Source organism: Harpegnathos saltator, unplaced genomic scaffold (genome assembly GCF_003227715.2).
Source record: "Harpegnathos saltator strain DR-91 unplaced genomic scaffold, Hsal_v8.6 scaffold467, whole genome shotgun sequence".
NCBI lineage: Eukaryota > Metazoa > Arthropoda > Insecta > Hymenoptera > Formicidae > Harpegnathos > Harpegnathos saltator.
This window is the reverse complement of record NW_020230280.1, coordinates 985,968-1,010,030: the sequence shown is the minus strand read 5'-3', so window position 1 is coordinate 1,010,030 and position 24,063 is coordinate 985,968. Positions and strand designations below refer to the sequence as shown.

The 24,063-nt window shown below is 48.0% G+C and overlaps 1 protein-coding gene across 3 annotated transcripts in view; it reads left to right on the top strand.

The window, feature by feature from the left end:
* LOC105184999 (laccase-5) overlaps positions 1–23,626 on the top strand; it is a 55,100-nt gene extending 31,474 nt beyond the window's left edge. Inside the window, exons 2-10 of one of the 3 annotated variants that reach the window (XM_011144181.3) lie at positions 14,564–14,873; positions 15,378–15,662; positions 16,012–16,285; positions 16,628–16,832; positions 17,062–17,246; positions 17,982–18,177; positions 18,762–18,974; positions 19,294–19,524; positions 20,033–23,626. In XM_011144181.3, coding sequence (XP_011142483.1) covers positions 14,564–14,873; positions 15,378–15,662; positions 16,012–16,285; positions 16,628–16,832; positions 17,062–17,246; positions 17,982–18,177; positions 18,762–18,974; positions 19,294–19,524; positions 20,033–20,205 — 2,072 coding nt within the window. In that variant the 3' untranslated portion in view covers positions 20,206–23,626. Of the gene's footprint in view, positions 1–14,494; positions 14,874–15,377; positions 15,663–16,011; positions 16,286–16,627; positions 16,833–17,061; positions 17,247–17,981; positions 18,178–18,761; positions 18,975–19,293; positions 19,525–20,032 lie in introns of all 3 variants that reach the window. The other 2 variants (XM_011144180.3, XM_011144179.3) reach the window with 2 other exon arrangements.
* Positions 23,627–24,063: the final 437 nt, after the last annotated feature.

Sequence of the window (24,063 nt, the reverse complement as noted above, 5' to 3'; positions counted from 1 at the left end):
TTTATTTTATCTTTATGATGAAAAGATTCTCGTATTTCTTGACTGACGGAACTTTTCTTACAAAAATCGGTTGTCGATTTTGACAGAACTCTGTCAACTTATGCAGCTTATCGGTATGCTTTAGCATGTAAGTCTTGAGCAAAATATTCGTTGAAGTCTGCTCAAGAGCATTAGAGTATTGTACAAGTTAAATGAGAGGCAGGGCTAATCGAAATCTTCGTGAAAAGAAATTTTGCGATGTAGGCCAAGGAGAAACACAGCGCGCACGGAAAAAGCAAAATGTCGACAATGAGTGGTATTAGCAGTAGATTATAGTTCTACGGAATCGTAATCGATACTTTCTCGTCGCGATAACTGATAACGTTCACACTCCCGACTTGGAGCAAGGTGCGAATTTAATGGCGGTTAATAGCAACGATATAGCGATAATAGATCGTCCTAGATACTCCCGCCCGTTTCGCGCGAGTGCTCATATAATTCTCACAGTCGCGAAAATAAATTCATGTCTTATTAACCTGCTTTCTTTCAATGCTAATATAAAAATTACATTATTTTAATTTTTGTCTCGTCGCTGTTATTACGTGCGTTATATCGTGACTCAAACAAAGACCAACTTATATTCCGAGTATTTAAGCGTCACCGAGACTGTCAAGCGACGTGAATTAATACAAAGATAGAATTTCATGAATCATACACACACGGCTCGTTGAACCCTGAGAAATAATCCCCGGGAATATTTTGCGTCTTGCACTTTACGAGTAGAAACCGTTTGGCGCAGCAGTGGCCGCGGTGATTATGACGCACGAGTGCATTCCTATTCGTTAATATGGAAATAGCGGTTGCTTCTTTATAATTAGATACTTTTAACGTGGCTCATTATTCATTTATAAAAGGCACCGCCGTAAAGGCTCGTAGGCAAAACGCTGTTGTACGCCTGCCTATCGTTTAATACAGTAAGCAAACAGGCACCTAATCACGGTTCTTCCTGGCGCGAGGCAAGCTAAATGCTTGCTGACCGTGCTGTGCGCGAGCATCGGGTGTGAAATTATTTGGCAAACTCGGTACGAAGTAAAGAATAGATTCTCGCAAAGTTACCTATTACGCGATATCGAAGATCTCCGTCCGGAGATCCGTCGAATGAAGTGCAAATTCAGACGCGACTCTTGCGTCGTTGTTACATTTCAAATATTAGAATAATTTCTCCGATTTGACGTTTCTCTCATTATACCAAGACCTCGCAGAAGTTGGTCGGATCCTCCAGCGATTCCGTTCGCTCCAACGACGAGTCACCTCGCAGACACGAAATTAGGACGATCGTCTAAAAGATAGCAGAGAGTGACGGATAACGATGACGAATATTTGGATCGAGCGTGATACGTGTTTCGTCCATTGTCACCAATGGGAGAAATACAGCGAGAAATCCGACAAATTTTCTCCAATGTTTTTCTCCGATAGGCGAAAAGAAGAAGGAAGCAGCGACGTATCCCTGATCCCACGAAGGAGCAGCGTCATACGCAGTGACGGTCCATTAAGTTTAGCTTTTGTAACGCTTTCGTGCGCTTTCTGACACTAATTGGCCGGCTGCACCGATACGTCGGCAATAAAGACGCCCGACGAGAGAGAGAGAGAGAGAGAGAGAGAGAGAGAGAGAGAGAGAGAGAGAGAGAGAGAGAGAGAGAGAGAGAGGAGGATACATGAGTCGCGCGATCGAACGCTGCAACCCGCGGCGCGTGCACCTCTACTTAGCAATCGCGATGCAACGGTATCCGCGGACCAAGACCTTCGCGAGACTGCTGGAAGGCGCTCGTCGAGTCTGCGAGCGTGACGTGATCCTACGTGGCAATTACCGCGCGTCTCTCTACGGGCCGCGTAAGAAAGTTACGGCACAAGCCCGGTTACTCAAAGTACTCGCCGCGCGCGCATATCGATCGGCGAATAGAGATACATCCTCCGTAACCTATGCCCGTGTTGCCAATATCAAGATCGCGGCATTGTGAGAACACCGGACGGACACCCTCGCACAGTCCGGTGAAAACGTGTAATTACTATGCATCGCATCGGACGTGGCAAAATATTGGGTTGCTTTCGTGCAACGCGTGCGAGTCGAATTCGTCTGATCGATTACACAGCCCCACAAAAAAAACAAGTGATCGGTGCCTAAAACCGGACAAGTATATTCTTAGTCTGTATTTTGATCCGCTGAATCCCCGAATCCGAAGCCAGAATTGGACAATTGCTTTATCGTCCTTAACCTCAAAAAACTGATCACAACTTCACTTGATAAAATTAAGCTGTATATAGTTGAATTCAGCTTAAAAAATGCTACAATTCTTGTCGTTACAAAAATTTTCAATTTGCAAAAATAAAGACGGTGGGAGGGGGATATAAAAAAAGATAATAGTTTTAAGAAATCTAACCACACAGTTGTAAGAAGCGTCAAAAACCATACAACTTTTATCTGAAACATTTTTTCGTATCTTTTATAGTTTTTGAGATATACTCTCTGAAAACCAGATATATACCGATATCCCTTGCAAGGGTGATTTTAACCCCTAAATATGAAATTGGGCACGTATAAAAAAATTTTTATAAAAATATACATGTCTCTTATTTTTAGTTTATTTTTAATATATATATTATATGTTGTGGAGCTAAAAGAGACACGTATTTTTTTATACGTGCCCAATTTCATATTTAGAGGTTAAAATCACCCTTACGAGGTATATCGGTATACCTGGTTTTCAGAGAGTATATTTCAAAAACTATAAAAGATACAAAAAAAGAAGATTCAGATAAAAGTTGTATGGTTTTTTTACGCTCCTTACAACTGTGTAGTTAGTTTCTTAAAAATATTATATTTTTTTATATCCCCCTTCCACCATCTTTATTTTTGCAAATTGAAAATTTTTGTAACGACAAGAATTGTAGCATTTTTTAAGCTGAATTCAACTATATACAGCTTAATTTTATCAAGTGAAGTTATGATCAGTTTTTTGAGGTTAGGGACGATAAAGCTAGCAATTGTCCAATTCTGACCTCGGATTCGGATTCAGCGGATTCAGCGGATCAAAAATAAGAATATACTTGTCCGATTTTAGGCATCGATCGCTTGTTTTTTTTTGTGGAGCTGTGGCATCGACGGGGAGTCGCTTCATGCGAAGCGGTTAGTTTGCGAGGTTTCGTCCATTCCGGTGTATTTCCTGGTCGATTTCCCGAGTCCGCGGAGATTCGTCAGATGCCCCGTGAGAGGTGTCGAGGATGCGACAGGACGATTCGCGTGAGAGGATACGAATGTTTAAGCAGATATTACCCGGCGCGCGGATCGAAACGCGCTTTTAGAAAGCCGAGCGCGCCTCTCGGTGTATCGTTGGGCAATTAATAGAGATAAATGAGACATGAAGAATCGGACGATAACGATGTAACCTGATTAATCGAGCCTGCCCGTTATAATTCGCCGCGTGCCGTGTACGCATTATTACAACGACTAAAGCCTCACTTTCGCCGGTGATCCTAATACCGAGTAAGAGAGACCTTAACGTAATGATTCGCGGCTTATCCTTATTGCGATCAAATTATTTCGCTATTACATTTCGCACACCGCCGGCGCGATTGCATTAAAATCGTTGAGCAAATTTCACGTCCATGACTGACCGAAACTCCGACTACTGCGGGAGTGTACTGCGCTGCTTTTTCTACATTGCGGCCGAGCATGCAAAAGCGAAGGTCGGCCTCAAGATCGAACTCAAGATTAAGGCTAGACGCACATTGAGGAATAGCCGGCGATGTAGACTCCCGTGTGTAGACCCTCGAATTACGATACAACTCCAACTGGCGTTGTTTCACTGTACGTACTTGCGCGAAAATTCATTCTTTCATCTACTCGTACGTCAAATCGTTTCACTCAACAAAACGGAATATAACAGTTCTTTAGTCTACCTCGCGCACAAACGCACAAACGCGAGCTACGACCTCAACTCGCTGCGTTGGTTGAAATTGTCGAGTCACTCTGTCCGATAGATGCGAGGCAAAAACTGCGTCAATACGCGCGCTCGACTCTTTCTGGACCGCAGCGCGGCTCATCTACCAGCTAAGCACGGAGCTTATCGCCGTCCAAAGCACGAATTTATCTCTCGATCGCGCGACAGCCGACTACTCCCCCCGTTATCTCCCGCCGAAATGAGAGGGGCTGCTTAATCGCCATTATTGTCCGACGATAATTTGAAAATTCGCGATAATTATCAGGACCACCGCGAACGCGGTGTTCGTTCATTGAAGAAGCGACGGAAGAAGACGACGCAGAAGCGCCGCGGGGCTTGCGATCGGCTGCGATAACGACGGACATTATTAGAAACACCGTCGCTCGTCGGCAGAAGGGAAAGTCGCGGGGGAATAATTTACGATCGCAATCTATATATCGCTAGGCGAGCGGTACCGCGCGATAATCACGGTACCGCGAAAATTATAATGCGTGAACTACCGTGCGAGGCGGCCGGCCGGCCGGCCGGTCGGTCGGTCGGTCGGTCGGTCGGTCGGTCGGTCGGTCGGTCGGTCGGTCGGTCGATCGGTCGGTCGGTGCAAAAGAAACTTATCTATTCCTCCTCCACACCGCGGCGATATGTCGGTCGGCCGGGGGGGGGGGTGGAGCCGCAATTTCACGCCGCGATCGCTAACGAAAGTGCGAACGCAAATCGCGGCTCCTGGAGGAGAAGTCGGGAGAAACTCGTCGGCGGTATTTGCGCTAAGAATTAATAGGACGATTCCGGACGATATCGGCCTTGATATTTATTCTTGCGAGCACTTCCGGCGGCCGCGGCGGTTCAGAAACTACGGAGGAAGAAGATAAGCAAGCCTTTCTCTCGCAACGATCGTTCAGGCGAATCATTTATTTAAGTGGCTCGCGATCGTCTTATTAGCGCCGCGCGGAGGCGCTATGAAAGCAAGTGCTCGCCCGCGGCTAGCGCAATCGCGGGTTAGGATCTTTACAAACGACGACGAGGATCGAGCGAGAAAAGTCGACCCCGCGCGCGATGCTTGGTATTAATTATCGCTTAATTGCCCGGTAACCGCGCTATCTCGAGATTAGTCTTCCGCAGATCGCTCGCTTTTGCCGTACGCTCGCGCGTAAGCCGCAACAACTTTATTCTCGTGCGCAAGATGAATCACGTGGAATCAAAGTGTCGACCCCCCTGAAGATTGATGAACGGAATGAACAAAAATGCTATAAGCCGCGCTCTTTCTTTTTTCTTTCTTCTTCAACTCGGAGGAGCGCGTAAACGGGTCAATATGAAAAATAGGTCGGTGAGACCGTCTCTCTCTCTCTCTCTCTCTCTCTCTCTCTCTCTCTCTCTTTCTCTCTGTCAAGCGTGCAACAGGTTTTCTAGCGCTGCGAAACTTTCGAGGCTCTAAATCGAGTCGTCCACCAGTCACACGGCCGTCTCTTCATCAACCGTCTAGTCGCGGTCGAGGCATTTTTGGCCGCTGGCGGAATCGCAGCGAAACTCGCGCGTCACGTCGCGCGTCGCTCGACACGGCAATCGCGTTCGCGGAGAGACGCGTTTCTCCGGTCACACCCGCCGCCACGCGAGTCCGCTTTAATGGGAGAAACACACATTCGTTTTCCCGCATGTACTTTCAGTAACGCGCCGATTCGAACTCGAAATTGGCGTACACTAATGATGAATACGCCCGTCGAGATAATTTCTCTTCTCTCGGCGCACACGTGGCCGCGGCCGCGGACTTTCGTGCGCGTTCGCGCGGCTTGCAATTTGAGGCGTAGCTGGCGCGCTGCCATGCCGCGCTGGAAGACCCACCCTCGATTTGCCGAGCAAGCTGTCGTTATTACGTCCATTAGCGCAATCGAAGCGGCGTTTACGTGCCGTCATTACCCGCCAATCTTGACGCGACCGCTCCCCTTGCGACGACGTCGACGTTACTCTCTTTTTCCGTTTCCCTGCCGCGATCGCGTTTGCACAATACCGCACGGGAGAGCAACGGCTTCGAGCTGTGCCGTAAGATGAGACGGGGGCAAGGACAAGGCCAAGTTTGCGAGCGGGGATCATCGCACTTTCCATCTGCGCTCTGTGCCTGCGGCCTATGCCTCGGCTGAGCAGCTCGTCAGCCAGCCGCGAATGGATTCCGCGGTAGGAAAGCCCGACGTGAATTCGCTTCTCACTTCCGGCGTTTCGAAATACGATTGTCGAGGATTTGCATTCTTCGTTACCGGGCCTTCGTAGCGGGTAAGCGTCTTCAAGACGACCGCGTTTCCATTCGAATTTGTAGGTCTGCGGAAAAATGGAAGTTTTTCTTCCGAGAAATGTATCTCGCATCTAGAAATATCTCGGCGTCTTCTGGGCAAATGTATCGCAGAAATTGTGCGCACCGTATTTTCGAGCGTTACAAACGCGTTATGTTGTTGTGAATTCTTGTGAGGGGGAGCGAGAGGAGTCTCCGGAATGAGTAAGCGGTTAGGAGAGACTAAACTAAATTCCTTAGTCCGGGTGAAACACATCGCGGATTATATAATTGCTAAGGTGATTTCGCCCGAGTGTCCTTTGACATTCTTGATGATGACGAAACGAGGACGGAGAGCTGTGATCGAGATGCGACATTAAACGTACCCGGCTCGATACCGTCGCGTCATGAACCGACTGCTGGCCTTTTATTTGAACTTTCACAAGACGAGTCGCGGTGCAATCACGGCCCAGCAACTCCCACGGTAAATATCAATAACGACGTGCATACGTGGTGAGAAGAAAACGCGCGATCCTCCCGTGCGGCGGATAATACTGAGATTTTTCTCACTCGCGTTTTGCCACTTGCAAGCGCGCAATATCGCAAGTCGGAAGCGAGCGCGCGCGTTGATTGTTTCACACTTTCGTGCCCGCTAATGCGCCGAATCAATATTTCCGAGATATTAATGAGACAGAGGCCCGCGCAAGATCCTTGTCTCTCGTGATTCGGCACGCGAGCGTTTAACCGCTCGAAACGAAAGTGCATTTTTATCACGTAACTTCTCGGATCTCGCTCTCACTTCCTCGCGTGTTTTGTTCTTCGCTCGTAAACGTAGAACCTAACCGTTTTCGTGTTTCTTTGCCTCCGCCTGTTATACTAGGTGCGCAACTAAGTTTTTTTGATCAATGAAAAGTGGAAAATTTCAAGAAAAATACAAAAAATGATTTATTCGTCCCTCGCTAGCTACAGATTTTTGCCATCTCTCTGGCAATACGTGAATACCGCGACGATAAAACGACGTCTTTAGACCGAAGTCATTCATCCAACCAATTTTGCACTTGTTCGAAATTGGCCAAGTGTTGCCCAGCCAAGTCATGTCCGGGCCATCGCCCGGAACAAGTGATAATCGGAAGGGGCCAGGTTTGGCGAATACGGTGGGTGCGGTAGCAGATCCCATTTCAGCGTTTTGATGGTGTTCAATATCACTCGTTCGTGTCGTCTCGTGTCCCATTCTGGCCGTTTTTCGAGCAATGCATGGTTCAAATTGATCAGCTGTTGTCGGTAGCGATGCCCATTGACAGTTTCGCCCGACTTCTTTTCAGCAGCTCATAGTACACGATTCCTTTCTGGTCCCACCAAACGCAGAGCATTGTCTTCTTTCCGAAGCGATTTGGCCGTGCCGCCGATGTTGATGCTTCGCCGGATGAAAGCCACGATTTTTTGCGTTTGAGATTCTCGAAATATATCCACTTCTCACCGCCAATAACAATTCGATGCAGGAAACTCTTTCTTTCATGCCGCAAAAGCAAAATTTCGGAAGTGGCTCTTCGATTTTCCATCTGTCTCGCAGTCAACTCATGCGGCACCCATTTTCCTTCCTTTTGAATTTTTCCCATGGCGTGTAAACGTTTGGAAATACCTTGGCGAGTCATGTTTAATGCCTCCGCAAGTTGATCTTGTGTTTGCGTATCATCTTCATCCAATAACGCTTGCAGATCGGCGTCCTCCGGCTTGTTTTTGGTCTTCCGGAGCGCTCCCTGTCCTGAGTGTTGAAATCGCGACTTCTGAAGTGTTTAAACCAATCTTCACAGGTAGTTTTCGATGGTGCATGATGTCGCCGTAGGCCTCCTCAAGCAAACGACGCGCTTCAGCTGCACTTTTTTGTCAAGTTAAAGCAGAAATGCAAAGCTTCCTGCAAATGCTGTTTATTTGGCACAAAACTCGACATCTTCGTTGTTAGAAAAAATATTTTTGCGTTGCGATATGTGTTGGTATTATAACTGGTTATTGTTAACAGATGTCCAAGCTATAAAAAAACACAACTTCAGACATGTATGTCGACTACATGTGTCGTTAGCGCCATCCATGTGTGAAACCCGGAAATTTAGTTGCGCACCTAGTAAGAGTTTAGCTAGCCATAACTTGCTGAAAATACCGTCGCGCGAAAAATATCGGAACGAAAGTAAAAGGATGAGAAAAAGCTGCGCGCGGTCTCCTCTTCGGCGTCTAATTCGACGCCTGCCGTTTCTCTCGTTCAACGGCGATCACAAAGTGCACTTGGCTCATGAGAAACTGACATCCTCTTACGCGAACACCCGATATGCTGCGCGCTTCTTCTCGTCGCGATATCGCGCATTCTACGTGTGTCTTGCTTGACATTTAGTTACATTAATCGCCGACAGTTAGTTATGCTCACTTCGACCGTCGCTTCTGATTTTATAGCGGGCAACGACGCTCCCGCGCTAGCAGTCGATAAAAGGTCCTATCGTTCCGCGGAGAATACCAGCCAGATCGGAGCCATAGGCATAGGAATATAGGGACAGAGCATAGAGTTGCGGAGGGATAACCATTGCGGGACGGTGCGACGAGGTAAACTGTGCCTAAATCTAATTGGTTGTGCCGTGTGCAAGTATTTGATACACACATAGATGTGTATGAAGTTGTGTGTGAGTGAAATTATGAAAAAAAAAAGACACATGCATAACCTCCGCAAAATAATACTGCCAGTGTAACTCGTGTCGGTGTCGCATAAGAAAAGATAAATACAAATAATAGAATGGTGCACAGTGTTGTGTTCCAAAGTGCAAGAAGTGCGAGAAGGTCCGATAGCCAAAATTGGAGAAAAACCAGCAACGTGGACAAAAATCGAAAAATTACATTTCACAGGTATAAAATTGCATGTACTGTAAAATAATAGTATTCAATTTTTAAAAAGTTTTTTTAATATAATATAAATATTTATGTTTAGCGTTCCAAAAAGTAATACCAGCCGCAATTTATGGACCGATATTTTAAATCTTCCATCACATATTCCAAATAGTGCACGTATTTGAATATGCGCGCTATTGTAGCCAATGAAACTTCGGCACAGTCGCCTCCCGCATTTCAGCACAACTACTCTCGCCTATCTTACGGGCTTATGCTCTCTCCCTATATTCCTATGTCTATGATCGGAGCACATTCATCTGTGATTCCTGCCGTATCTCGTCGTTTCTTTACGTCACGGGCAACTCGTTCCGTACTTGCGTCTAAACTTGTCGAACGCACGTGTCGTTCCCCCGACGCGGAAAAGTCAGTTCGGCTTTCGTTGCGAGGTTGCCGGTTGCGAGAAGAGACTTAAAAGTGAAAGAAGAAAAAGCGGGAGAAACAACCGGAATCGCTGGATCCGTGAAGAAGTGCATTGAAATTGAGTTTGCCGAGAGAGGCGTTTCTGTCCAGTCAAGTGAGACGTCAACGTAATTAACGGGGGGCGAGGGACTGACGTCTCCGAATGATCCTGCTGCAGGCACGAACTTAATCATACCTGCCTGCTATGAAAATGCGCATTATTAATGCGCGTGTCGAGCTGCGTGAAAGAAAGGCGGAGAATCGCGGAGTGATCTCGAAGAAAGCGCGGCCTGCCAGGCACGCGCGATTGCGTGCGAATGCAGCGATCGAAAATGAGCTTCCGCTCGGATGCTGAAAGGCTGTTTCGTTCTTCAAACGCGGTTAATGCCTCCTGTCGGCAGGGAAGCTAAGTGCCTCGAATATATTAGATGAAAGGAATAGTTAAGACAGGGATGATAATGAACTTGTGTGTTGACGGAAAGTTTAGAAAAATTTAAAAACGTAAGGACACCACGAATGTTGGAAAAAGCAGGAAGAATTATTTTAGGAAGACACGATCGAGTTGCCTCTTGAATCTTTCAACAGTCGAAACTCGATAGAATCTACGTGATCTCTTCATGGTTTATAGATATTGCGGAAGGGAATAAAATAGAGAGGAGGATTCGCGTTTTTCCGGCAGAATGCGGGGGAGGAGAATCGGCGCGATAGACAATATCGGGAGGAGACGCGATATTTTATCCTTCAATCGTTTCTCGAACTCAATGGATTTTCTCCGAGTGTTTTCACCGATTGCCATCACATTCTCGCGGTCGTTTTTACCGCCTCCTCCTCCTCCTCCTCCTTCGCGGCGAAAATATAAAGAAAAGCAAAGAAACGGACGAAAAGGAACAATCGAGCCAATACACAGTGAAATATACGCGCGGCGAAAGAAGCTTGTGTAAATTACACGTTATGCTGCGGTTTCATGCGGTTATGCTTGCGCGTGCATCTCGCCGAGCGGTATCGCGCATTCGTTTTGTAAAATTACACGCGAACTGGCCGACAGTTCCTGTTTTTACAGAAACTCGCTTTGGAATGGAACCGGCATAATGATCTCGCTGAAAGTGAGTTCTTCACGCCGAGGTTCGGCTTGTCCGATCTTTCGACAGAAACGTCGACGTCTGCGTTGCTCCGCAAAGAAAGTGCTTCGCGGTTCCGCGACTCGCCGACACGTCCTGGCTCCGATACTTACTCCACTTACGACCGACGTTTCTGACAGGACGATGTCGAGCGCGAGCGTGCGGAAGCTTGAAGAACCCTCGACCACCTCCCCCCCCCCCCCCCCCCGCCATGGCCGTTGTATCCTTAAGTAAGAAATCGAGTCCTGGACTTCCCTTTCGTAGCGTTCGCAAGCGGCCGGAAAATGTCTCCATCTGCCGGAGAGAAGTCTGCCACGAGTCCTGCCACGCGTTAAGGACAATCGCGAAGGCATCGTGGCAGCCTACGGCTGCGCGCGGGATGCACAGTTGCTCGGAAACCGGTCGAACAATCGAGCGGCAGGCGTAAAAATGCAGGTGTGACGGATTAATTGCCGCGCGAAAGGAGCGGCCGGGGCAGCAGCGTGAAAGCGCGATTTTGTCTTACTTAATTCATTGTTTTTTTCCCATCCTTGCACAACCGCGAGCTCGCGCGCGCTTACGGCGACGTCTTACGACAACAGTCGTCTCTGGTCGTCACTCATCCCGCCCGGCATAATGAACACGCCGACGCGGGGGCGAGGGCGTCGTTATGCGTTCGCTCTGAATGACGCGACCGAGCTAACACGTCATTGCCTCATCGACTCATTGTCATCGTCGTCGCCGCCTCTCCTCGCGGACGCCCGCCTGTTGATTCCTGCCGAGTCCGCAAGACTCTCTCGAATGGGGCTCCTCTCTCGATACTGAGATTCTCCCTGGCTATTCTTCCGGTAATCTTGACGCCAGGCGCCAGCCGACGAGAATCGCACAACGTTGCCCGCACAACGTTGGCGAGGAACGTTGGTATTCGCGATCGGCCGATATCCTGTCCGCCGAAGAATGCTCGCGTCGTTCGTGCCGGGCGAACGACGCGACTTACGCGCTCGCGGACTATAATAAGTCGTTATTTCGTCGGCGGGTGGAAAAATTTCGCGGAATCGGCATTACGAGTGGCGAAACGCGGCGCGGCGCGGCGCGGCGCGGCGCGACTTTCAACGGAGTATAAATCATTCGGCGGTCGGAACGATATTGCGGCGGCGATACGGCTAACCTGCCGGCCGGAAAACGCCCGCTCCGCGACTTGGATATATCCAGCGAAGTCGACGTTGACCCGACTCGATCGGACGGAGCGCCCGCGCCGGGGATATTCGTAGGCCAATGTGCCCGTTACGTCAGCCCGGCGGCCCCGTGCAGCACGTAACGATACCGACGGAAAAGAAAAGGAGGGCAAAAAGAAAAAGATTAACGAGCGCTCCGTGCGCTTGGGCTACGATGCAATTCCGCGGGACTCGAAATGCGAACGATCGCGGATCAGAATGCGTCAAGTCATCCGGAGTGGCTGTTAAATAAATCGCGGGGTGAAACGACCCAGAGTGACTCAACTCGTTTATGTCATCGGGAAGAAACGGGGACCATCGCGAAAAATCGCGAGAGCCGCAGACCGATGGGACAAAAAATTATTTATGTAACTTTTCCAGAGAAGATATCTCACCGAAACGTTCGATTCTCTCACGGAGATTTTGATGTTGCCGCGAGAAAATCTTGTCGGCTGAGATTTCGTCGTATCTCGTAACACGCGTCTTCGTTTGGTCGTTCGTAAAGCACTCGGGTACTATACACGTATTCAAAGCTGCCAACACTACGAGAATCTCATGCGATTGCTCCGTTGACCGTGTCTCGACGAGACACTTCGCGAAATCGCGTAGCGATGAAAGAAAGTAGCTCGCAAAAGGGTCGGAATAATTTCGCCCGGGCGAAAAGAAGCGGGTGGAGACGTCGGTGCCACCACGGCGCGCAGAAGAGCGGCACAATGTTGCGTTCCGCTAATAATCGCGTCGAACCCCATGCATGTAATTATAGGTAATTGCCGTTCCTCCCTTTTATTACGAATGAAGGTCATAAATTTGCAACGTCTAACCGGGGCCTCGCGATTTTTCGCACAAGTCATGTCATGTAACGTCGAGGGCGTGTTGCATTCAAAACAAAGCGCGCGCGCGCGCGCGCACGTTCGACGCAGAAATTAGATATACCCGCTGCCTCGTGTAATTACCATTTTGGAAGACGTAACGTGTAATTTCAGAGGTAATTACAAACTCACTCTCGCGGAACATTGTTTAATCAGAACTAACGTAATACCAGAAAGCGTGCAACCCTCTTAAATCTTCCGTATGCGATATTAAGTGTTCGTTATCGCGTCCCTCTACGTCGTGGACTTACGAGTATCGACGAACGAGGCCTGCGATCAACCGGTATAAAGCATGAAATATTAGACGTCATACTTGAAAAATCCCGTGAGATAAATCTCGGCCGGCCGCGGCTGATCCTTACTAATAGCGCATTCTACCGTAGCGTGCCGTTGCTGACTTCAAACGTGACTACAATGCGCGAGTGGTTTTCTCCGTTTTTTCCCCCGATGTGGATCGACGAGTCGCGTGTCATAGGAGTCGATTCTATCGTTGTGCAACGACAGTTCGTTCCCGATCGACAGATGGGTTATCTAATTCGGACTGACGTTTTTCTTACATGATATTTTGCAAGGAGAAATTTATTATTTCGAATAACTTGTCTTGAATTTATTACATGCTCACGTTCTATAAATTTATTATTATATATACATGTCGGTTTCTGCTCATCCTTGTTTCTGCAAATTAGATATTGCATCTTTGCCTATTTTAAAAGCCGCAGCGCGTCTACTTCAACCAAAAAGCGTTGCGTCAAAATATAACACAGCATATTTCAGTGATTAAATTTCAACCTTCTCACATCGCTCACACCTACTGCCGACGTTCTCCTGATCGCTCTTACTCCAACTGTACCACTCGTTACGGTCTATCGATCAGTTTCATCTGCCACGCATATAAATTTCACACATATCGAATTATCGTACTTTCACGTTTTGTTTCGCGTGTACTTGTTACCGCTAACTGTGTCTGGTCACCGCTAACAATCGAACAACCCGGCTTTCTACTCCGCTCGAACATCATTTCCGCTTCGCGAACGGTAATGTTGCAGAGCACTTTTGAAAGCTGCGACTGCAAAACGTGCGACCATCGCGCCGTTACGAGCCACATTTGCAAGGCTAAGAGGACCGTCGTTAGACGGTCCCATGCACATTCCTGTCTTGAGACCATTCGATCCCAAGTTCTCGATCTCGTTATGTGCGCGACTCCCTATCGACAGAAATTGGGTTTACGTTGGGCATGATATACACCACACGTAACGAGCTGAAACGTCCCGCTTCTGCCGCGTCGTGCGTCTACGCGATCGACGCTGGAGCAGAAGCAAAACGAACGCTCGTAATGATCCTGTTACGACATCAGGCTCGTAGCTGGCCAGCTGGCGAAATAATGGTACGACGGAATAACGACAATCGCGCGCCAGTCGTATCCAGGGACCTACGAATAACAAGCAGCTTTATTATCGGCCGTTTCGCAAGATTGAAAAACCGCGATGTCATAATTATAAACTCTCTCAAGTTGCGCGCATGAGACTTCCCCTTCTCGACATTCAATCCCAACAGTTACCTGCAGCTTGGAGAATGTAGAACTAACACGCTGTAGATCCAAGAGACGTGCCTTACAAATTAACACTCTTTGCTGCTTCACGCATTGTCCTCGTCGCACCTTTCTCGACTGCTCGCACTGCTTTGGGGAACCAAGTATCGCACTAACCGGCTCTCGCGAGCTTCCGTTCTCACCCTGGACTTTGTCCATTACGTACAGTAGATCAATCGACGGCAGCGGATCAATCAATCTCATCCTCTTTCTGGTCCCCCACCCTGAAAACCGAAGACATCTTCACGCCGCAGGACAACAGCGCGAACTTCTTCCCCACGGCCCATGGCCTCGTGCAGACCCATCCGATCAGCAGCAACATGTTCCGCAGCGGATTCGGCGGGGTCGACAACCTCGGTACTCCAGGGGTGACGATAAGGCCGCCGAGGACGCGACCCCTCGATTACAATGAGCGAGCCACCGCCGAATTGCGTCGGAACCCATCACTCTCGTCACCGGATGAGTGCGCTCGTGCCTGCCGCGAAAACGAGCCGCCCAGGATATGCTACTACCACTTCACGCTCGAGTATTACACCGTGCTCGGCGCGTAAGTGCATCTTTAATAATAACTGCGAAACGACCGTCGAAACGATCGTCGAGCTCTCACGACGAGCTCACGACGAGCTCACGACGGCGCGGCGCACGCGAAACGATCCCTCCCGCTGCGAACGCGTTATTCCGCAATGACGGATTACAATATCATTGATTTATCGGCCGGTGTAGAAATTGCTGTCGTTGACAGCACGGAAGTTGTTGACTGGAAACCGCGTTTTGCACCGCGTATTACCTGCCTGCTTATGTAACATCTTGTAACGTGACGCGCGCACGCGCGCGGTAGTTTTTCGGAAGAATGTCTTTCTGAGCTGAGAAAAGTAGACGTTTCGCCGACGGACGTCGGAATTCTCGGCTGCTTCTCTCGTTTCTTCGCGAGAGGCGTTATAGTTCTCGGTAGCAGAAAGCGGCCGGTGGATTAGGCTACCGCGCACTCGTGAAAAGTCGTTTGCCCAACTCCCCTGGTCAGTGTCGGTGCAAAGTTGCCGCTAATTTTCAGAGCGTGTCAGGTATGCACACCGAACGCAACCAACTCCGTGTGGAGCGAGTGTCAATGCGTCCTGGCGGACGGTGTGGAGCGCGGTATCCTGACTGCGAACAGAATGATCCCCGGACCGAGCATCCAGGTGTGCCAGGGCGACAAAGTCGTGGTCGACGTGGAAAATCACATGGAGGGAATGGAAGTCACACTTCACTGGCACGGTGTCTGGCAACGGGGATCTCAATATTACGACGGTGTGCCTTACGTGACGCAGTGTCCCATTCAGGAGGGTAACACGTTCAGGTACAAAACGGGGTGATCTGGAGTGATCTTAAAAAGGATCAAATTTGTTCTCGCGTAAAGAGCACTCTCACGGATCTTTCAATTAATGATACTCCCTCGAGCTCACCTGCTGAAACTGGTTTGGTTGAAATTTCGAGAGAAGCAGAGAGATACGATTGAAGAAATTTTACATAAGATCTCGACGTGATGTTCAATGATAGATTTCCGAAATATTTTTGCTCAAAGGCGCTTTGAAAATTCAAACTTCCCAACTGAAGCAACATTTTGTGCGCGACAAATGCGTGGATCCAATATGCATAATGATATTTGACAATTTATAAGGTATAAAATGCTTGTACGGTGTGTAAAGATATCAGTGGACGGCGGGCAACGAGGGCACGCATTTCTGGCACGCTCACACCGGCATGCAAAAGATCGACGGTCTTTACGGAAGCATAATAATTCGACAGCCACCGAGCAAGGATCCCAACAGCAATCTGTACGATTACGATTTGACCACGCACGTGATACTCATCAGCGACTGGTTCCACGAGAGCGCTATCGAGCGTTATCCTGGTCGCCTCGCGGTCAACACTGGTCAAGCGCCTGAGAGCGTGTTGATCAACGGAAAGGGTCAATTTAGGGTACGTTGATCGGGGGATATTAACTTTGAACAAAAAGGAAACGAATACTATTTAACGGGACGTTGCAACAAACAAGACCAGCTACGCTGCGATTGATATGATTCGCGACGGGATCATTTCCGGAAGTATCCAGAAATATCCTGTTGCCGCATCAGTTATTGCGGCGAGATGACAGAATTTGAGAAAAGTTTCAAATATATATAAAACCTCGCGAACAAGATTTCACTTTCCTCGGACGATAAATTCGCTGCACAATCCATTACATGATTTGCCGATCAATCGCGCTACGATCGCGCATCGGGGCTTTTCATTTCTCAGCACAGCTCATACCATTTATTGCAGGATCCTAACACCGGTTTTATGACGAACACGCCCCTCGAAGTGTTCACGGTGACTCCGGGGCGTCGTTACCGATTCCGACTGATCAACTCGTACGGATCAGTGTGCCCTGCTCAAGTTACTGTCGAGGGTCACACCCTCACCATTATCGCCACTGATGGTGAAGCGGTGCATCCAGTACAAGTTAACACCATAATTTCCTTCTCGGGTAAAGTTGCCACTCCTTTCATTCAAGTTAAACAGAAGAATAATCGAACGCAAAAATGAATGACGCGTTTGAGATAACAAATCCGAAAAAGTCTGTCTATCAAGGAAGATTACTTGACACGCACACGCACACGCACTTTTGCGAAAAAAGAGAGTGATCAAGATTTTTTATTTCATCGCTCTCGCGCCAAATATATATCATCGTTTAAAGTTTTACATTCCCTCGTCAGGTGAACGTTACGATTTCGTCATAAATGCCGACCAGCAGGTCGGCGCTTATTGGATCCAACTGCGATCGCTCGGAGAATGTGGAATTCCTCGAGCCCAGCAACTAGCTATCCTGCGATACGCTCGTGGTCCTTATCAACCTTCTACGGCGCCACCTACGTATGACTTTGGTCTACCGCAAGGCGTCGTAAGCATGCATCTATTTTTTACATTAAGAATATCTGCTTACGCGATAGAGCTTGAAAAATACAATCAAACCTTCCGCACGAAATTTGCACGAAAAAATATCACGCTTTAATATCAAAGCTTTATGAGAAGCTTCGTTGTGACATGCGCTGCCATCTGTTCGAATGTTGTAAGCGAAAGAAAGTCAGAGTGCGAACTGAATGAATTATCTGATTATCATTACGCGCACTCTTCAAAACATAAGAGAGATGTCGAAATGTCAACGTGACTTGATAACGAAACGTCAAATGTACGTAAATGTGACAAGAAGGAATCAGAGTGTTATTTTCAATCGATAAAATAGGAACTCTCTTGATCCTTATCAGCTATAGAAGGAAAAACGAGTTTGGCACTTGGAAACGTCACGCGTCAAGAAGACAAGAAAGAGCTTTCCCTATTAGGCGTTACACTACTTTTTTAGCGGCCGGAGATATCCTTTGTTGAAAAGAAAAAGAAAAATTTAGAAGACGATGTTAACTCGAGAAAACATTTATTATGAAGAGTTCCGAGCCCAGGTTTCCAAGAATGGACGCAAATATATTTTCACGTCAGTTATAATACATCTCTCACAGTATACAACCAAAACTCCTCGCTGTTAAGTCGCAAAATGTTTCTGAGAATAATGAACGGACGGCGTTCGCGCGCCGTTAAGCACGAAGCTTAAGAAGGAAGAAATTTTCGAGCGTTCTCTCCTCAGGTCCTGAATCCTCTGGATGCCATTTGCAACCGACCACGCCAGGATGCAATTTGCGTGAGTCAATTGAAAAACGCCCGACACATTGATCAAGGTATCCTTCAACAACGCCCTGACGTGAAAATCTTCTTGCCGTTCCGCTTCCTGTTCTACAGACCAGAAGAGGTCTTCCAACCGCAGACCTACAATCGCTTCCTCGGTAAGAACGCGCTAATAAGCATAATAGGCGGTTTAATCCGCTGAGGAGAGGCGAATGCGCCACGCGATGATTGCGTTTGATTTTCGTCCGACATCCCCCGGGTACGCTCCGAGAGTTGCAATATGCTCAAGAAGGGATACGATCGCGCACGTTGCACGCAACATGATTCGCCGATGCTCGAAGCAGCGGGAATTACACGAGGCCGTACATCGTGAAGCACACCGCTTCAAATATGTCCGTTATAAATGGTAGAATTTTTTCCACAAAGCAATTAGAGAGAGCTTCGATGGGGGGAGTATCACGGAGAACGCGAGCCATACGTTAAGAGGCGTTTATTTCGGAACAAAGCACATCGCAAAAATTCAAGGAATTTCACTTATACAAGGAGAAGAACTGTTCTTGTTAGATTCACCGCGCAATCAACGTATCCCTGCATCTTCGCTCGTTCATTCGATGAAGCCATATCTCCGTGTCGACAAATCGACCGCGCAATATGTAATGCGAAGTATAGCGCGATCTCAAAGTTCCCTCGAGGGTTCACAGCGCGGTTCATAGCTCATGGTGCGACTTGGATGTGTTTGCAGTTGCGCCGACCGGCGACCATGTAATTTCTCTCGTTGACGAGATCTCGTTCACGTTCCCTCCGGCGCCTCCGCTCTCGCAAATCGATGACATTCCACCTGAACAATTCTGCAACGGTGATAACAGACCGGCCGATTGCGGTGCCAACTGCATGTGCACGCATCAGGTCGACATTCCGCATAATGCGGTCGTCGAGGTGGTTCTCGTCGACGAAGGTATGTGCCGCGGATCTGTCTTTGCTCCAACGTCGCGTTATCGCGACGACAATATTTAATATGATCCATCATTTCTTTGCGTTCGAGATCGTTCGGATCGGATTAAACTGAAAAATACATCTCAAGGAGAGATTTGAGTTTGAGGAAACAAGAGTTCTGGAACAAACAAATTTTCGACGACGCTGACTGTGCGAGAAGAAATACGTTTCTCAGATTTGTCAGTCGAATATTCGATCTCGCGTTTTGAGATCGTGTCAGTCCGAGAAAGCATCCATTGCTAAACATCGTTATCGTTATCGACCTTTGTCTACGATTACAGTACAACAGCCAAATCTGTCGCATCCCTTCCACTTGCACGGATACGCGTTCAATGTGGTCGGTATCGGTCGTTCTCCCGATAAGAACGTGAAAAAGATCAACCTGAAGCACGCCTTGGACCTCGACAAACGCGGTCTCTTGCACAGACAGTTCAACTTGCCCCCCGCTAAGGACACTATCGCGGTCCCCAACAACGGCTACGTCATTTTCCGGTTCCGTGCGGATAATCCGGGTAAGTTAACCGCGACAATAGTGAACTAACTTTTTGCGGGCGCGCACGCTCGCGGCAGTCTGATGAGATGCAAACTGCTTCCGCTCGCGGCTGCTCGCGTAATTGCAAAAGTTTGCGAGGCGCATCTGCATACGCCGATTATTTCACTTCGGACCGTGTGTAAAATGTTACAACTATAACGGGCGCTCCCTACCGACCGCGGATCGCCCGGGCCTTCTCGGCCAGGTTGGTTGATACTTGTATCGCGTAAATATCTCGTTGAACGCGGCGAGCTATTAGTATTCCCTCCGCTGAACGAGAAAAGTCTCCGGTAAAGTCGCTTAAAACCATCCACGACGTGTCTTCTCGCGATTTTACGAGCGAACGACTGGGAATCTTGGCGGAAAAGGAGAAAATGGTCGCAGCGACCATTAACGTAGAAAAGCGCGATTGACGGCAGTGCCGTCAATCGCGTCGCGTTAAAACACCGCACAAACAGCGATAACGCCGGGCGATGCTTCCTCCGCAGGATACTGGCTGTTCCATTGCCACTTCCTGTTCCACATACTGATCGGTATGAATCTGATCCTGCACGTGGGGACGCACGGGGACCTGCCGCCGATACCGCCCAACTTCCCGACCTGCGGTGACCATTTGCCACCCATCACGCCGCCGCTGTCGCTGGACTCCGCGTTCCACTGATGCGCGAATGTGCGAGCAACCGGCTCGGAGAGACCGAGAGACGCTCCAAAGTCCATACGATACTTGTAGAATATTCCTGTAAAGTAGCGCGCGAGCTTGTAATATTTTTTTCTCCCTTTTGTTTTCTGAGCTCCTCGACCTGACCGACCGTCCTCGAGGGCGTGTCCGGGCTGAGACATCGAGGACGATCGATCGGGGCCGAGGAGAATCCGAAGGATGTCGACCCGTTGCCTCGCGAGATCGGGATCGAAGGCGGGTGTGGACGAAGCGCGAAGGAAACCGATGGGCGGATGCTGAGGAGAGACTCGCGAGGCGATGGATCAACGAGAGGCGATCGACGTCCCGCTGGACGTCGCGAGAAGACGAACGTTCACAGAGACGATGATGACTTCACGTTGGCGGCACTCGATAATTTATTGTGTTCCAGATGCTTCACCCGCCACTGTGCCACTTATGTTGCGAGTTTTACCCCTCTTGTTATTTTGAAAGCAGCTGACCGCCCGCTGCGAATCCCGTAGAGCGCGGATATTCAGGTATACGTGCGATTGCGCAATGCAATCATGGCGATTTGTCTCCCGATCGAGCGCATGAGTGAGACCCCTTCGCCTCGTCATTTGGGCGAGCGAAGAGACACACACTCGGAGAAATCTCGTTGGAGATATTCACGCTGTATGGGAATCACGGGATGGCGCGAACCCCCGCGAACCCCGTTATGACGAGTGAAGCATCTCAGCTCAGGAAACGTACGAACGTATGTTTCTGATTAACGTTGGCAATGTTGTAAATAATGTAGAAATAGTCACTACAGTTAACGAGATATTAATGTGGGAGTAATGGGACAGGTAGGTAGGTAGGTAGGTAGGTAGCGTGTATAAGAGAGGAAGAGATCCACGACCGTCGGAGAAGTTTTCATCGTGACGGCGGTTCGAAAACGATGGATTATTATCATTAGAGTAATGTTTTCTTCGAGGAGGTTGGATCTGCGCGATCGTGGAATCCACGACTTTTGAGATGACTCGAAAATCCTCTCGTCACATCAGCCAGTGCAAAAGACACACGTACGGGGGGAATAAAAATTCACCTTTCGCGTGAATATAGAGAAGTAATATTTATTTGAGTCATTAGCATTCTCGGCTCTTCATTTCTTGCGAATGTCTTCGCTCCATTTTCTCCGAGCAGTCGATCGCTTTCTGTCATCTTTGTCATTTCTTCTTCATCAAACGCTTTGTCGTTCGTTCGTTCGTTTCCCTGTGGCCGGAGAAGTTGCAATAAGTTTTCGTTCGTAAGAATAAACGACGGAAAGTACTCGTCGATATCCACGATGTTAGAATACGTCAGTAATATCGATTGCAGGCGGCAGTGGATTTCCCTCGACAGATCCAGGCTACTGAAACAACCTTCTAGTTAGGGAGTAAATTCGCCAGCCTCTGAACAGCCCACATGAAATTATTAATTAAGACTTGCGTTAAAAGTTAAACGGAAATATCAGGGTAGAATTGCCTCTCGACGGTCCGGAAGATATCTAAGAAGATGTCGAGACAATTTCGACACCAGCATAGAAATTCATACGTTAGCACGCTATTTATTTTTTTATCTTTAATCCATGTTTCTCTCTCTCTCTCTCTCTCTCTCTCTCTCTCTCTCTCTCTCTCCATCTGTGTCTTTCTCTTCCTTTCTCTTTCGAATCTGGCCCCTCCTCCAATTAAATGCCGTGACTATTCAATTGTAGGTAGGCTGACACACGTTATCGTTAATACCACGCGTCATTCACACGGCGCGACAATAGCTGTACGTTTATTCATGGTGCCTCCATTTTCTATGGAAAATACTCTACGTTTATACGCAACTCACAATTAACGCTTAACACATTCGATCATATACACACATATACACACAACTAGCATACACACCCAAGTCCATATATACAATATTACACATGGATACGAGATGATCGCACACGAGTGCGCGCGTACGTCGTGCTTTGTAACTGTAGATAAAATCCCGATTCAATTTTTAATAGATACGCTCGTCGGTATCAGCGAAACACGAAACACTCAGTAGCACAATCGTCCAACCAATCCGCCAACGAATGCGATTCGATGGCTCTCAGTCCAGAAGAGATGCGCGAGATTTTTCAGCTTGTTCGGTTAGCGACGTCGCAACGGCAGAACGGCACTTTGTGCCGACCGTGATTATTGTTCAATTTTCGTAATTATAATAGATCGCAGATCTTAGCATGAAATAATTATTTAAAAACTTATAAAAGTTTACTTATATGTCAGATGCGAAGGAACGTATCGTATATGACGTTCTCGCGAATGTTTACGATTAGGAAAAAGTGCCAGCTGAAATTTTCGGTCTTTTCACTGCAACTTTTTTTTTGTACGTGCGCTTCAGTTGTTAATTGTTGCTTTCTCGAGTCGGCCGTTCGCTTCTGGCGCTTCGACACTCGCTAGACCAAGATTTGAGGCGACGCGACACGATTTAAGGGAAGCGAGTTTGCGGCAAGTACATGTCTCGGCCGAAGCGATCGTCAACGATCGGCTGTGACGTCAGTCTGCTCGAACAGATACGGATAATGACTTTGCGGGATAGCAACCATGCGCTATTTTAATACTCTCAGTTTCTACTCTTAAGTAAGAATAGTGTTTGCAAGCTGAGGCAGCACGCATCTGCCGTTTAGTTAATCGCAGCGCGAGCGCGTTCTGCGGTTCTGCGTTTCCTCTCACGAACGAATCCGAAATTCGACGATCAATCACGGTTCCAAGACATTAGCAGACAGTGCAAGCAGTGGAGGATACTCGAGCCGAGATAATTCATCCTCGGTTCGCGAAAGTGAATCGCGATACGCGCGCATTGTTGCGCGCACAGAAGGTAATCGCATTAATTTAGTATGTACGACACTTTGAGAATAGTTGATCCAATACGATTACTACCGAATCGTCAAAGATAAGGTAATTTGTTGTCTGATAGGTACGATGAAATCACGAAGAAGCGACGACGCGAGCGATTACACACTGTTCGAAAGCACGGCAGTGTCGCATGTATAACGAGCGTAATGTCGCAATTGCCGTCACTCTGATTGACTTTTCCAGCAGGAATCATCAACCGTTGTTGTTGTAAATATTGTAATACTGAAGATTTCCCAGTATTCCTGTAGCTAGTAATATCAGTTCTTCCTCTCTCTCTCTCTCTCTCTCCCCCCCCCCTCCCCCCTGTATAATTATCTCACATAACTAAACCCGTACACATATCGGCAGTTACCATTCGTAAGCAAATGAGTTTTCGTGTTTTATATAATAGAATATTTAAGCGAGAGTTACACACACTCGTGCAGGCGCGCATGCGAGCCTGCTACCGCGAGTCACTCGATCGTATTTTATTCTAAAAGTGTATTTTTAATAAATCGTTTTTAAAAGTATTCCGATTCCCCGCACGTTATAATACGTTCCCGCACCGTCGTCGTCGTCGTCGTCGTCGTCGTTGCTTCTCCTGGAGAAAGCCTTTTCGAGAAATACGTTCTTCGCGGTTCTCACGTGAACGCACACACTCCGAGTTCCCGCAGTATAAAAGCCGTCCAATTTGTACTTGGCAACTTGGCTGTAATAAGCGTGTTTTACAAAGAGGATATAATTATTCCGACATACCCGACATAGTCAGGGTGCGTTCAGGATAAAAAAGAAGGTAAGTCGGAAGGTCACGGAGGTAGTTAGTTACGAAAGTAATGAGAAAAAGCCTCCGGAAAAATGAGAACGAAAACGAGATGCAGCCGGGGGTAATGGGAATTATCGTGATTAGCGTTGATGACGGTGGAATAACGGTATTCTCGCTCGGCAAGTGCGGGTGGGCAACATTATT